The sequence below is a fragment of the Ambystoma mexicanum genome, chromosome 3q, assembly GCF_040938575.1.
Source record: "Ambystoma mexicanum isolate Mex_15411 chromosome 3q, UKY_AmexF1_1, whole genome shotgun sequence".
NCBI lineage: Eukaryota > Metazoa > Chordata > Amphibia > Caudata > Ambystomatidae > Ambystoma > Ambystoma mexicanum.
In genome coordinates, this window is record NC_090926.1 from 277691189 (window position 1) to 277705021 (window position 13833).

Genomic DNA, 13833 nt, shown 5'->3' on the forward strand with positions numbered 1-13833 from the left:
CTGCCTCACGTCGCTCACAGGTACCCCCGATTGCCTTTTTGCCATAAGATCCTAATGCTTCTCCCCACCACCACATTGGCCCTCGTTATGAATATGGTGGTAACAGTAAAAAATTGGTATTTAAAATACTATTTGATTTTAAAATGCCATCTACTTATGAGTTTAGACTGCATGGAATATTTACCCCATGCCGTTTTTTTCAAATGCAACCCATGTGATCCCAAGTAGGTAGTATTTTAAAAACAAATGGTATTTAAAATGCCATGTTTTACCATTACCACCATGCCCATAATGAGGCCCAATGTGCCCACCCCCCCTGCACGTCAGTTAGCCTCTAGAGCCTGCACTGTACATCCCTCTTCAGTTCAACTACTACCGTCCTCCATTTTGTGATTGACCAGCCTGTGTCCCAAATAAGTGGGCCACAATGCCAGCGACAACCCTCGGCACATAGGTAGTAAGCGTGTTTGCTATAATCGTGCTGCTTCTGGTAGCTGCAGGAGGTGAGGGATTTTCGGGGTTCCTTTTCACAAGATCCTGCACCAGCTGGGTTCTCCTCCAGTTGCCTTTTCAGAGTGTGCCAATGTCTAACTCCGAGTCCCAGTGCCGCAGAGAGGCTGTGGTTTGAAGGGCAATGGCCTCCTCTTTTCCACAGGGCCCAACCTGTAACATTAAATACAGGCAAGAGGAAGAGTGGGTAGTGGGAAGATGCCCGGTGCATGAGTTAAATGGAATACTGATCACAGTGTGATAAGTGGGCACACTTTAAATCCTCGGAGAAGGCCCCGCCTGGTGGCCTGGGACAAACGAGTCAGTGCACAATATGCATTAAAATAAATAACACACGATAATGTACAGTGTGCTTCTTAGGCATTGAGTGTGCTGTCTGAATGTTGTAGATGTTATGAATCCTACGGACTCATCACTGTTTTCCCGGAAGTGACCTCCTCCTATGTGGCCAGGGGACGGCAGCCACTACCTGATACCGACCCTGGATCACATGGGGGGGGAGGGGGGATACAACCTTCATGTCATGACATCATTGGACAAGAAGCAGTATCACCTAACCTTTCCCATGAGGAAGACCCTCTAATACCCAAGGCCTTAATGGCTTATTGTCAGCTGTTTGTTCCGTCCTGCAGAGGAAGTAAAGAAACCTCTCCCCAATATTCCTTCGGTCAAACCCCACTCTATGACCTAGACAAACAAAGCTCCAACAAAACCCTTTTTGCTTCTAATATAGTGTTATGTGGAAATGTTATCTCATGTAAAACCACAGAAAAAAAACAAATCTAAATGCTGTATGTCCCAGTACTCCATAGACTCCAACTCTCATAATCACCGAGGAGAATGAAGGAGTCAGTAAAAGTTAACAGGAGCCTGAAGCTCAATCTGCAAACCAGTTGTTCTGTAGAACCACCTGTGCGAAGGACATTTAAACATAGCGACCGTGCTACTGAGGGTGGCAGTGCAAAAGACATCAGTTCCCACGCAGAGGCTTTGGAGCGCAGGAGACACGTATCGGTGTGGCGGAGAAGAGGAGCCTGCCGAGACAGTAGGAGAAATGCTGCACGCGAGCAGGAAGTGCCGTGGAGACACTGGGAGCCACAAGAGAGTTCCTGGGCATTCAGCAGCTCAAAGAGGCAGCGTTCTCCATACCGAGAGTAAAAAGAAAGCAGGGGTGTGACCATGAAGCCGCGATTTAAGCCAAAAAGGATATCTGCACATTTAAGAGTGGGAAGCGAGTGGCAGAGCCACGCCACAGAGCGAGAACAGGACAAGAGACACTGGAGAGAACCAGTGAGTCAACCCGAAGCAAGAGGGGATCCCGGGGCGTACCGGTGAACGCGCCAACAACAATTTGAATGTTATGCGATTGCTAATACAGAAACTACAAGAAGATTGTTTGAAAGCAGAAAAGGCAAATTACAGATTGAAGCACCAATAAAATACGGATGCATGTGATGCAAGTGAGGGGCAGAGTTTGAACGAACATTACCGCAGACAAATATACCTAGTCAAGAACGCTATATACAGTTCTGGTGATACAGAGGAACTGTGAAGCACATAAGAAGTCCTGACAAGGGAACAATACCAGGCAATTGAAACATAAGAGAAGTACGGGCAGGAGAGTACACCAGGCAGTTGGAATTGCATAAAGCGTTCCTCCTGGCGAGTTGCAAAGCTCCCAGAAATACTAAAGAAGAGCAGTATTTGCTAGACAAAGGAAGACACTTGTGTGAAAGAAAGACTGTTACAGAATCTGTTGCCTAACAGGAACATTGTGAATCAAGGAGAGAGAGGAACTGTTAGTAAAAGAGACATTGCCATCCCATTCAAGAATCCAGGGGAAGAGAACCAACATCTGGATCCAAGGTCTTTCACCTTGGAGGACATTTTTCATTAGAGCTATTCTAATTTTCAGTTGTGAATACTTTTTTGCCAATATCAGGTTGAAGACATTTCCTTTCACCCTTTATTGTTTTGTTTGTAGTGTGAGGGTCAGGATAGGACGACTTGGACACAAGGACGGCTTTTCAATTACTGACATCCGGATACAGACAGACCCTTAGTTTTGAGTTTCAGATAGGGAAAATCCTCTTTAGAATAGGGTCAGCACAACTTATGTCTTGTGTCGCATAATTTTCTACGGGGAAGCACTTGCTACTAAGATTTGTTCATAGTTCCAAATCGCGTCACTGCAAATTTAGCCATTCCTCTTTCGGAGGTTGATAAAAAGGAGTATATAAACTTTGGGGAGGGCAACACCTACTGTGTTACAAAACAGTGTAACCGCACCACAAAACGATTGTTTTAAAAATTATGATAGCATCAATGCCTGACATACAAGCCTCCTAGGTACCCAACCCAGATGTTTCTGGATGTTACTGCCCAAAACCTGGTGTCCTTGGGATGAAATTATTTTCTTGGAGATCTTATAATATGGCTTGCACCAATGATCTTTCTCTCACAGCCTCTGTCAATCTTCTGAATCCCTTGAACCCTGTGGATCTCCACTTATTAGTTACTGGACCCACCAATACATTTGGCCAAACCTTTGATCTAATATTGTCCCTCACTAATTTTATCAAATGTATTTCCCCCCTTCAAATTGCTTTGGGTTGATCCTTATTGTGATCCCTATTGAGATACTGGCACCAGCCCAGTGATTATATCATCCTCACCTCCCTATTTTACTGTTGGCAACTGACTGCAAAAACATAAATAAGAGAGAGTGTAAACATTCTCGTGCAATTTAAACCCATCATTCATATGGATGACCCCACTCCAGCCCTTTAACAGTTCATAACATGAGCTACATAGGCTTAGTATCAGCTAGTTCCAGAGGCAACCACCCCTAGGCAAAGCCATCTCCCTAGAGTTAACAAGTTCAGCCCAGAGCCAGAATGAATAAAACTCAATATAAGGCCTTTGCAAGAAAATAGCAGGCAAGTTATAATCCAATGATTAAAGAACAGTTCATAGTCATTTTCATAGAAAATGTAAATTCTCACAGCCAAGAAAACATATTTAATGGACAGGATAACTTCAGCTACCAACAGCAGCCATGGGGCTTTTGCCCTTTCCGGAGAAATGTCTCTTTGGCTTTGTCCTCTTCTAGTCCTTCACTGAAGTTCTCTAATCACACTGCTGATTGTTTTCCCCCCACTGAAATGCAGAAAATGTGATGGTCTATTGGTGTGTCCTACCAGTTATCTTTCCAGTTACCATCTTCCTTGCCTTCTAATTCCCTCCTCCACTTTAACCTATTTGGTTTATTATCTCAGCCGACGAATGAACACTTACTTTAAGCAACTACGCAATGCGAACCAGTTTGTGAATAAACAACGATATGCCCTGATTTGAAAAAGACACAGAGATTTGTCGAAACACGTGTAATCAGAAAGGGCCATTATTAAATTATTGCTGAATCACTAACTGATGTGCGTCTTTAAATTCATGGAACAAAAACGTCCCATTTTCTCACCAAATTTTATATGGTGCAGTAAGTGGTCTGCAAGAAACACATTTAAGTTGTGTTTTATTTGGGGCTCCATGTGTGTGAATGGCGCAAATGAATGTCTGACTGCCACCCGACACAACGGAACAACAACAAACAAGGACAACTGGTGCACTGCTGCTGCCCCAGAGACCAAGAGAGCAAGCTGAAGATACAGAGCTGAGAGTATGGAAGAAGTGCGCACACCCTAGAACAAAACACACACACAAGAAAGGCCAGCAGGCCCATGCACGGACGACCCATGGCCAGCCCCCAAGTCAGCCTAACCAGAGCAGGCAGAAGCGACAAACACACAAGGGACAACACAGTGAAACTAGAAGGCCATGACACTGTGCAGACCACTTTCGTGAGACCCTTCAACCCATACACCACTGGGGCAGCCCTAAGGTGAGGGATATGGCTTCAACAATTTGAACTCCATCTACAGGCCAGAGACATCACATAGGGGAAAAAACAATGCACCTTACTACTGCTGAACATTGGCGCTCCCGCGCTCCGACTATTCAACACATGTCCAAATAGAGGGACGGTGGATGAGTACAACACAGCAAAGGCACTGCTAAACAACAGGTTCCAGCCCAAACTGACCCCGGACTATGAACGATTCCAATTTTCATGACCTGACAAAGGGTTGAGGAAACCATACATTATTTCCATGCACGACTCAGGAAATTGGTGCTACGGTACGCATTCCCAGACAAAGATTTCCCTGGCCGGTTAAAGATCATCAATGGATTGTCGTCAGACAAACTACGCAGAGCAGTGTTATCTGAGAGAAACCTCCTGTTACACCGAATCCTAGCCATTGGGATACTCCGAGAGCGCACGGACGACCAGGCAGCCATCATGGAAGCAGCAATGCAGCGGTTACCCCTCGACAACGCACAGAGGAAAGAAGTAGCAGCAGTCGCAGGTAGACAAGAAGAGAGGCGCCCAACTAACACAGGGTTGGGATGGCCGCCAAAATGAGGAGACACATGCAAATGGTGGGGAGGACCCTGGCACAGGGGAGAACTGTGCCCAGCTCTAGGAGTCACCTGTCAGAAGTGCAAGAAACCAAACCACTTTGCAGCAGTATGTCTCAAACCCACACCTCTGAGGGATGCAGGACGGCAAGGCACCTCGACCTGGCAACAGAGAGGAAGAGGAAAGGCGAGAGCTGTCGCCACCACACAGAGATCACCCAGCAGAAGTGACACAGAGGACTCCTCAGATGAATAAGTGTCCCCAGACAGATGTGTCAAGCGACACAAAAAAAGAATAAGGAATGAGTCCACATGATATCTGCCATAAAACCTACAAGGAACAATCAGAAAGAGAAGAAGTCTAGACGACCATCCTGCACTATCTTGTCCGATGGAACACCCACCAAAATGGTCATAAACACAGCAGCGACAGTGAACGTCATGCCCAGCCGTACATTCAAGAAACTAGACCTGAAGCAAGAACAAACAAGTACAACTGTTTGCATACGCGTGCAGGAAACCATTACCTGTAGCAGGGTCATTGCGATCTGACCTGGCACTCAACGGAACCACCCAGGATGTACATGGTAGACGAAGGACTGGAAACACTGCTAAACTGCCGCACCGCAGAGAAACTAGACTTGGTGCACTTCGCATTCAGCATCAACCCACCAGAGATAGACTTCTCCTAACAAAGCATTCCAAGGCATAGGATGCCTCCGCGGGAGAACAATCTAACTACATATTGACCCAACAATTGAGCCCAAGGCAGTGCGGCACCGCAGGGTTCCCTTCCACATGAGAGAAGCTGTCGAGAAAGAGCTGGAAAGCTGGAGAAGAGATAATAGAGAAAACATCTGGCCCAACAAGGAAGTTATCTCCTATGGTCGCTGCACAGAAACCACGGCAACTCAACGCAGTGAGGATAGGCATTGAAATGCGGCTACCGAATGTAGCCATCGGTCGGGAGTGTCATGTGACTCCTACAATCGCTGAGCTGATCGTGGATCTAACCGGGGGGAAAATGTTCAGCCAACTCGACCTACGCTCCGGCTATCACCAGCTATGCCTAGCCCGAGAATCAAGGTATATAATGACATTTTCATCTCATCTGGGTCTCCAAAGGTACAAGAGACTACATTTCGGAATATCCTGCGCTGCAGAGGTATTTCAGAACGAGATCAGGAGAGTAGTGATGGCCTGGCCGGGACCACCAACATCAGCAATGATATCCTGGTATAAGGGACCACGACATGAGAACACCCTGAGCGGCTGGCCGCAGTCTTACAACACCTAGAGGAGTCGGGCCTCACATTACACGCAGCAAAATGCGAATTTGGCAAACGTGAACTGAAAGATACTGCTTTAAAACTCAAATTTAATACAGTGTTTACAGGTCACCAAAGAATGTTAATTAGCAAGAATCAGATGTATTCATCCATGGTACTTCTCAACAACAAGGAACGATAAACAAGGCTATGAAAATTTCATATCCATTGGGTCATAAGGAACCTTGACTTTGGAAGACTCCTGCCATCAGAATTTACAAGAAATGGTGGATTATTAAACCATGAAATGGATTGGAAATGACAGACTGGTCTATGCAGTGTGAGGGAGTGGGTTTAGCTGCAGGATTTTAGTCAGAAATATTATGCACACAAAAGAGGCTGTGAATTAAATTATATAGGTAACCTCAAAAAAGAAAGTTCACAAAAAATAAAATTACAAACACTTCTTTTCCCTTAACCAAATTAGGGACAGATAATTAAGAACAACTCACGATGCAGGACCCCCGTGTGTGCTCGTCTTGTGGTGGATGTCGTTCCAGGTTACAACATTTTTCATTCCTGTTGTTCTCGATTCCCCAACTGTAAAAGTTAGCTTCTGATTGAAAGCTTTTATCAACAACCTCAGCACTTCTTGGCCCTCCATGTTGTCAGGTAAGTAGGCAGTTCTGCTCGTGCCATGGTACCTCTCTCCAGGATGTGGGTGTCCCTCCTGTGAGGAATAAAATAACGGTGAAGGACGCTTGTCAGTATTTAAACAGTGTCAATGCATCAAAGACATGGCAGGGTCTGCAGTTTAACGGGTACCTTGTTTTAAGTGTTACAGGAAAGGAGAAGAGTTGAACATTGCGGCTCAATCAACACATAGTCACTAGCCAGAGGTAGGGAGGCAAGGAGAGAGCAGACAGACACTGCTAGTACCCAGTGATCCGGAAGAGTATGGAACTGGCAGCTACTGGAATGGCTTAGGGTTTGGCTTGTAGCCACAGGAGAGCATGAACATGGGTGCAGAAAGAAGGAATAAGAAGGGCAAACCGATGGTATCAGACCAGATGGGTGTTGTTTTCCAGGGGCAACCAGAACCAGCGCAGCAGTATAAATGATATAGTAACCCCCATGCACCCTCCTCATATGTCCTCAAAGAAAATGTTCTGCCCCTCCAGTAAACAGGGGTGGTCTGTTAATCACAAGGATAAGGTGATACTCATGGAAGTATTTAATCCATCATCTCCGTAGAGAGATGACTCCAACATGTATCAAATAAGGCCACCCTCCACCAGCCCACCACTGTCTATACTTTATCTACCATGGCCAGTCCTGAAATGTGTCTCTCTTGCCCCTCATGACTCTGTCTCTTTGATGATGCACACTACTCTTGTCGGAAAGCGAGAAAATTAATCATTCACTCAATACTGATGCCTTCAAGGACAATGCCCAGAGCGACACCAACAGTGATGCAGAGTGCCGCTACCAGGTCCCAGAGCGCCCATGAGAGTGTTCCAGCAACTGGGGACCCAAAGAAACAGAAATCATGTCACCAGAAAGGTCACTGCTGTTGATAAAATGTTGTAAATGGCAGGGCCGGGGAATAGCTCAGGGACAACACGTTTGTCTTGGAAGCAAGATAACGTAGAGCAACACAGGTTTGAATCCCGGTCCCGTTCTTTGAGACTGGTCTCCGGTAAGTGCGTTATAAAAGATAGATTAATTAATGCATCTGGTGAGGACTGCACTTAAGTAGGTAAGAGGCCCAATGCAAGAGTAATTAACGTGAGGAAATCCTTTATTTGTATTTGACCATTTTCATTTGCAGTTGGACAATACATTGTCACATGACCAACATGCCTAGCATAACACACTAAACGTCCATCACACTCATCCTAAAGAAAACTCCATCACACTGATCCTAAAGAAAACAATAGCAAGATGAATTTAGACCCCCGCCCCCCACCCAGTCTCTTACCCTGCTGGACTATTCGCTCGGCAGTTATATTTAAGAAAGGAAATGCAATCTCAAAAACTGTGGAGCCTCCCTTGGTCTACCCTCAGGTTTTCTTTTATTTGAGTGAAAAGGGGTTAGTTGTTTTGAAAGATAAAATGGGCAGTGAGCGGGAGATGCACAGATGTACATAATTCAATGCAAGCATTTACTTTGATGAAGTTCATCAATATATTCTGGTAAAGACTTAATTCACCCTCTACTTTAAAGGAGACCCTTTTGAGGTCTCCATTGGCCATCTAATCTCCAATCCAAGTTTCTATCCTTGCTTTATATTTGGGTTAGCAGTGCCGTAAGAAAACCCAAATTTGCTACAGCTCTCCAAATGCACTATAATGTGTAAGCGCTCTGGCAGTTTTCATTTTTTATCAGCTCCAATTTGAGCCCCAGCGATCAGATATTCTCTTGCACACCTTTTACCAAACACAATCACATCTTGGCATTTCTAGGACATATGGGTGAAACTGCCTTTCACTTTGTTTTGCAATTCCACCAAGTATCTGTCTCTAATAGGCCTCTCTAATGTATCCTCTTTGATTGATTGATATTTTATTTCTATCGCGCTCGTACACAAGTGTTTCAGAGCACGACAAGGCAAGGGAGGGGAACAGGGGAGAACAAAACATTGATCTTACTAGGCCCAGTGACATTGAGAATGCGCAAGTGCATGGGAGAAGGGGAGGGGAAAAGTGCATGGAAGGGGGAGAAGTGGAAAGTGCGAAGCAGAGGAGAAACTGATAAATAACAATAAATAAATAATAAAGGCAACAAACAGTGGTAGTGCAGCCAGCAATGTGCAAGTGCTAGGTTTAGGGCAGCAGACAGGGTAGGTCTGATAAGTGCAGGAAGAAAAGGGGGTGGCTGTATGGGTACAGATACAGACCCCAGTGCAAGGGGTGGCCCGGAGGCAGTGAGGGAGGGTGGCAGGGTGAGCAGGTACCTGGGCCCGAAGGACAGAGGGTGGCTAGGTGCACAATGCCAAGAGAGAACAGATCAGCAGGGGCGAGGAAGAGCGAAGTCAGAAGAAAAGAGGAAGGTCTTGAGGTGCTTCTCCTCAAGTTTTAGAGTGGCAGGGAGGCTGTTCCAGAAGGAAGCCCCAGCCGAAGACAGATCTACGCCAGCTTGTTTCTTTGAAAAATGACTGACCCTTAGGGAGTTGAAGGTAGAGGAGTGAAGAGCTTGAGAGGGGAGGTATTTGCAGAGGGATAGCTGAAGGTATTTTGGACCCAGGCCCCAGAAAGCCTTGTGGACAATGCAGAGGGTTTTGAATTTAATCCTTGCATCCACTGGGAGACAATGGAGAGATTTCAGAGCTGGAAAGATACGATCCCAGGGCTTGAGGCCAAGGATAAGTCTCGCAGTCCTGTTCTGGATTAGTTGCAGAGGGTGGATGGTAGAGGCAGGTAGATTTAGAAAAAGGCTGTTACAATAGTCCAAGATAGAGAGAACCAGAGCTTGGGATACCATGAGCTTCTGGGCGAAGGAGAGGAAAGGCAGAGTACCGCTGAGAAGGTGCAGTCGGAAATGTGACTTTTTAGAGACCTCAGATGTGGGCGGAGAAGGAAAGGGTGGAGTCAAAGATGACCCTGAGGTTCTTAGCCTCGCAGGTGGGGGTAGGAGGAGGGCCAAGGGAGGCCGGCCAGAGAGTAAGGGGAAAGGATGGTGAAGGTGTGCAGATGAGGAGGATCTCCGTCTTGCTGGCATTCAGACAAAGATCATTGGCGGCACACCAATCTTGAATGGCAGTTAGGCAATCGGAGATGAGAGAGGGAAAGGAGGTGGCAGAGGGCAGCCTGAAAATGAGTTGAGTGTCGTCAGCGTAGCACTGGAAATTTGAGCAGAAAGTGGCAATGCAGTGGGCGAGAGTCGCCAGGTATTGGTTGAAAAGCCAGGGCAAGGGGTTAGACCCCTGGGGAACACCACAAGTAGAGAGGAAGATAGATGAAAGGAAGGACCCAAGTTGGACCTGGGAGGGTCGATCTGAGAGGAAAGAGGTCAGCCAGGCCAGAGCCTGATCAGTGATACCCAGGTTTTCACATAGACGGTTGAGCAGGATGGTATGGTTGACCGTGTTGATGGCATAAAAGAGATCGAGGAGGATGAGGACAGAGGGAATGTTAGGGTCAAGATTGGAGAGCAGATCTTCACAGATGTTCAGAAAAGCAGTTTCCGTGCTTCTGGCAGCTCTGAAGCCAGACTGGTGGTCATGGAGACAGCCAACAGAATTGGAATGAAGGTTAAGCTGAGAGATGGCCAACTTTTCCAGGAGTTTGCCAAGAAAGGGAGTAATGGAAATTGGCCGATAGTTAGCTGGACAAGAAGGATCAGCTGTGGGTTTCTTGAAAAGAGGATGCACGAAGGAGTGCTTCAGAGGGGGGGAAGGCTCCCGAGGCAAAGGAGTGGTTGCAAAAATCAGCAAGGGCCGGAGCGAGGGTGTCAATGTGGTCCTTGATGGTTTTAGAGGAACAGGGATGAACCTCTTTTGATGCGGCTTTCATAGATCGGACTTGTCTAGCGACCTCGTCGAGGGAGAAAAGAGGAAAGGACGAGAAGGATGGTGGGAAGGTGGCTTAAGGAGGGTCAGCAAGCACAGATGGAGAGGGGAGAGAGGGGGTGTGGGTGGAGAGGGTGGACAGGAGGTCCTGGGTTTTTTAAATGAAGTGAGAGGCAAGGGCATTGCAAAGAGCCTGGGAGGCAACAAGAGAGGTAGAGACTGCAGCAGGGTTGGCCAGCTCCTTGCAGATTTTAAAGAGTTTGGTTGAGTTGTTAGATGCCACAGAGACACAAGCTTGAATATGGACTCTCTTCTTGGCGTGGACAGAGAGTCGGTATGCCTTTGTAGCAGGCGACAGGCCAGTTTGTCCGAGGATGAACAGGAAGTCCTCCATTTCCTCTCAGCTGCCCTACACTTACGTTTAAGTGTAGCTAGGTCAGAGTCATACCAGGAATTGCACTTGGCTTTGGACTTCAAACGGATCCTCATGACAGGGGCAAGAGCATCAAGCGTATCAGAAATTGAAGAGTAAACCAGAGACAGGGCTGTGTCAGGATGTGAGACAGCCAAAGGTGGAAGGGGGAGGGGGGGGGAGAGAAAGTGGCGGAAAAAGCCTCAACTGACACAAGCTTTATGGGCCGGATATCCAAAAAGGTAGGTGGCAGTGTTGGGGTAGGGTAGGCTTGGCTTGTGGGGAGGAGAGTGAGAGATGAGAGGAGAGAAGGGAGTGATCGCTCCAGGAGAGAGGAGTGGTCAGAGGGATGGAGAGGGGGAGGTCAGAGGAGATCAAGACATTGAGTGTGTGCCCTGCAGAGTGAGTCGGACCAGAGGGGAGGATGGGCAGTGAGAGGGAGTCGCAGAGGTCACGGAAAAGTACAGAGGAGGAGCAAGGAGAGTCTAAATGTATATTGAGGTCACCAAGAAGGAGGAGTTGAGTGGTAGAGGCCAGGAGGGAGGAGGAGAGGTCTGCCCACTGAAAGAGAAATGAGGTGATTTGACCAGGAGGCCGGTAGATGGTAACCACAGTAAGAGAATGGGTAGGCGAGAGAGAAAGCCTACAGACAAGGCATTCAAAAGAGGAGTAGGTCTGAGTGGAAATGATAGAGGCAGGAATCCACTCAGGAAAGATCAGGGCTACCCCCCCCCACCCCACCGGACTGGGAGGATCTGGGTGCTGAGAGGATCTTGTAGCCATCAGGGAGGAAGAGTGTCAAAGCCCGGGACAGAGCTGGCCGTGAACCACGCCTCAGTAAGACCCAGGACATCAAGGTCTAATTCGTCAAGGAGGTGGCATATGTCAGAGGAGTGTGACGGCAGAGCGAGAGTTGAGAGTGGCAATATGAAGAAGGTTGCCAGCCTTAAAGACCTTCCGTGGAGGGGTACAGATCATAAGTATGCCCTGCAGAGGAGAAAGAGCCCTAGGAGGGGCAGAGGAGGAGGAGGACAGAGAGGGCAAGGTAGCCAAGGGGGGAGAGGAGGGGACAGCAGGAGATGAGAGGAAATTGATGAGGCAAGGGAAACGTCTATCAAAGAGGAGGAGATTAGCCTGAGGGCCTTGGACCATGACAGTGCCATTTAGGTAGATAATTAATGATGACTTTAGAGGAGTCGAAGGAAGCCATGAGAACTTCCCAGCGAGTGCCACCATTAATGGGAGCGGAGGAGATAGGGCAGAGCACAGAGACCATATGAGGAGGCCATGGATCTGGCGAAGGGACAACAAAGAGGATGTCAGTGAGGGCCTGTCAAGTATTGGAGTAGGTGTCGGTGATAGGAAGACCAGGGTTAGAGGCCAAGATATCCTTTTTGAACTTCTTCCTACCAGACTTAGTGAGAAGGGAAGGATAGTCAATGGAGAAGCAGTTGGAAAAAATGGGAGAAACAGAAAGCGCCATTGGGGTGGAAGTAAGGAGAGGATGGAGATACCGGAGGGGCGAGGGGGGCGGCCTAAGGCAGGTAGGTGTGGGACAAAAGAGAGTGGTGAGGTCACTGGGCTGGCAAGTTACAGAGAAGAAACAGTATACAAGCAAAATACAGGGAATTATGCAATAGGCAGCACGATTTGACTTTTTAGCACAAAGCAAAAACAGAAAGATTTGATTTTTTTTAGCACAAAGCAAAAACAGCCAGATTTGATTTTTAAGCACAAAGCAAAAACAGCCAGATTTTACTTTTTCAATTTTGGAGTCGGATGTTAGCAAAGGGTTTTAGGAAGCAATGTGCAGCAGGATGACAACATGGGAGTAACAAGTAGAAAGAACAGTGATAGTCAAAGGCAGTAGGAGTGAGTCCATAAGGAGGGAACAAACCCATAGTTCTGGAGGAGGAAAAGTCAAGGCAGTCCGGATTTCTTAGAGGAGTGAGGTGGCAGCGTCATTGTGGTTAAGGTGCAGGAAGGACCCCATTTAGCGTTCCGAAAGCGGACAGGGGCCTTAGAAGTGGTCCATAGAAGTGGTCCTCTTGCAAGTCCAATACAACCTATGCACTGATCATTTCTGTGCATCCATTACATTTGCACACCTCTGGAGCACCACCTAATCTGGAGCACCACCTAATGTTACCATACACTTTAGACCATTCTTGTTTACCATACCACCTAAATCTTCCTCCTGTTTGGATTCCCACCTCCTGTTTGGATTCCCACCTCCTACTTCCCCATGCATTATTTTGATAGTTTCCTCCATAAAATATGGCACATTAAGTTCATGGAATTTCTTGCCCCAATAATCTATGCCAATGATATCACAGGGATTAGCTTTCCTATAGTCAAAGTTATCCATCCTTTTCAATAGTGCCCTGTATAAACCTTCACTTAGGTCAGCCAAACAGAGTACCATTGTTATTTCATGAAGTGATTTAATACCATCCATCATTAACACATCCTCAAGCCTTTGACAAAAGTGTGAGAGCCCCTCTACTGAGAAAGAGCATGGTTTAAATAACTAGTTCTATGGGATGTATATCACCCAGGAGGCTCTACAGTCATGTTTTAATCTTACTGTACTCCTCGCAGAGGAGATCAATATGGTCCCATCCAAAAGGGCAGTCCAGCACTGAAATGGTATGCA

At 46.9% G+C, this 13833-nt stretch overlaps 1 protein-coding gene across 3 annotated transcripts in view; it reads right to left on the reverse strand.

Moving 5' to 3' along the window:
• Positions 1 to 13833, reverse strand: part of LOC138582453 (E3 ubiquitin-protein ligase DTX3L-like) — a 484811-nt gene that overhangs the window by 18648 nt on the left and 452330 nt on the right. For all 3 annotated transcript variants that reach the window (XM_069653761.1, XM_069653759.1, XM_069653760.1), the window contains one exon: positions 6767 to 6984. In XM_069653761.1, coding sequence (XP_069509862.1) covers positions 6767 to 6984 — 218 coding nt within the window. The remainder of the gene's footprint in view (positions 1 to 6766; positions 6985 to 13833) is intronic.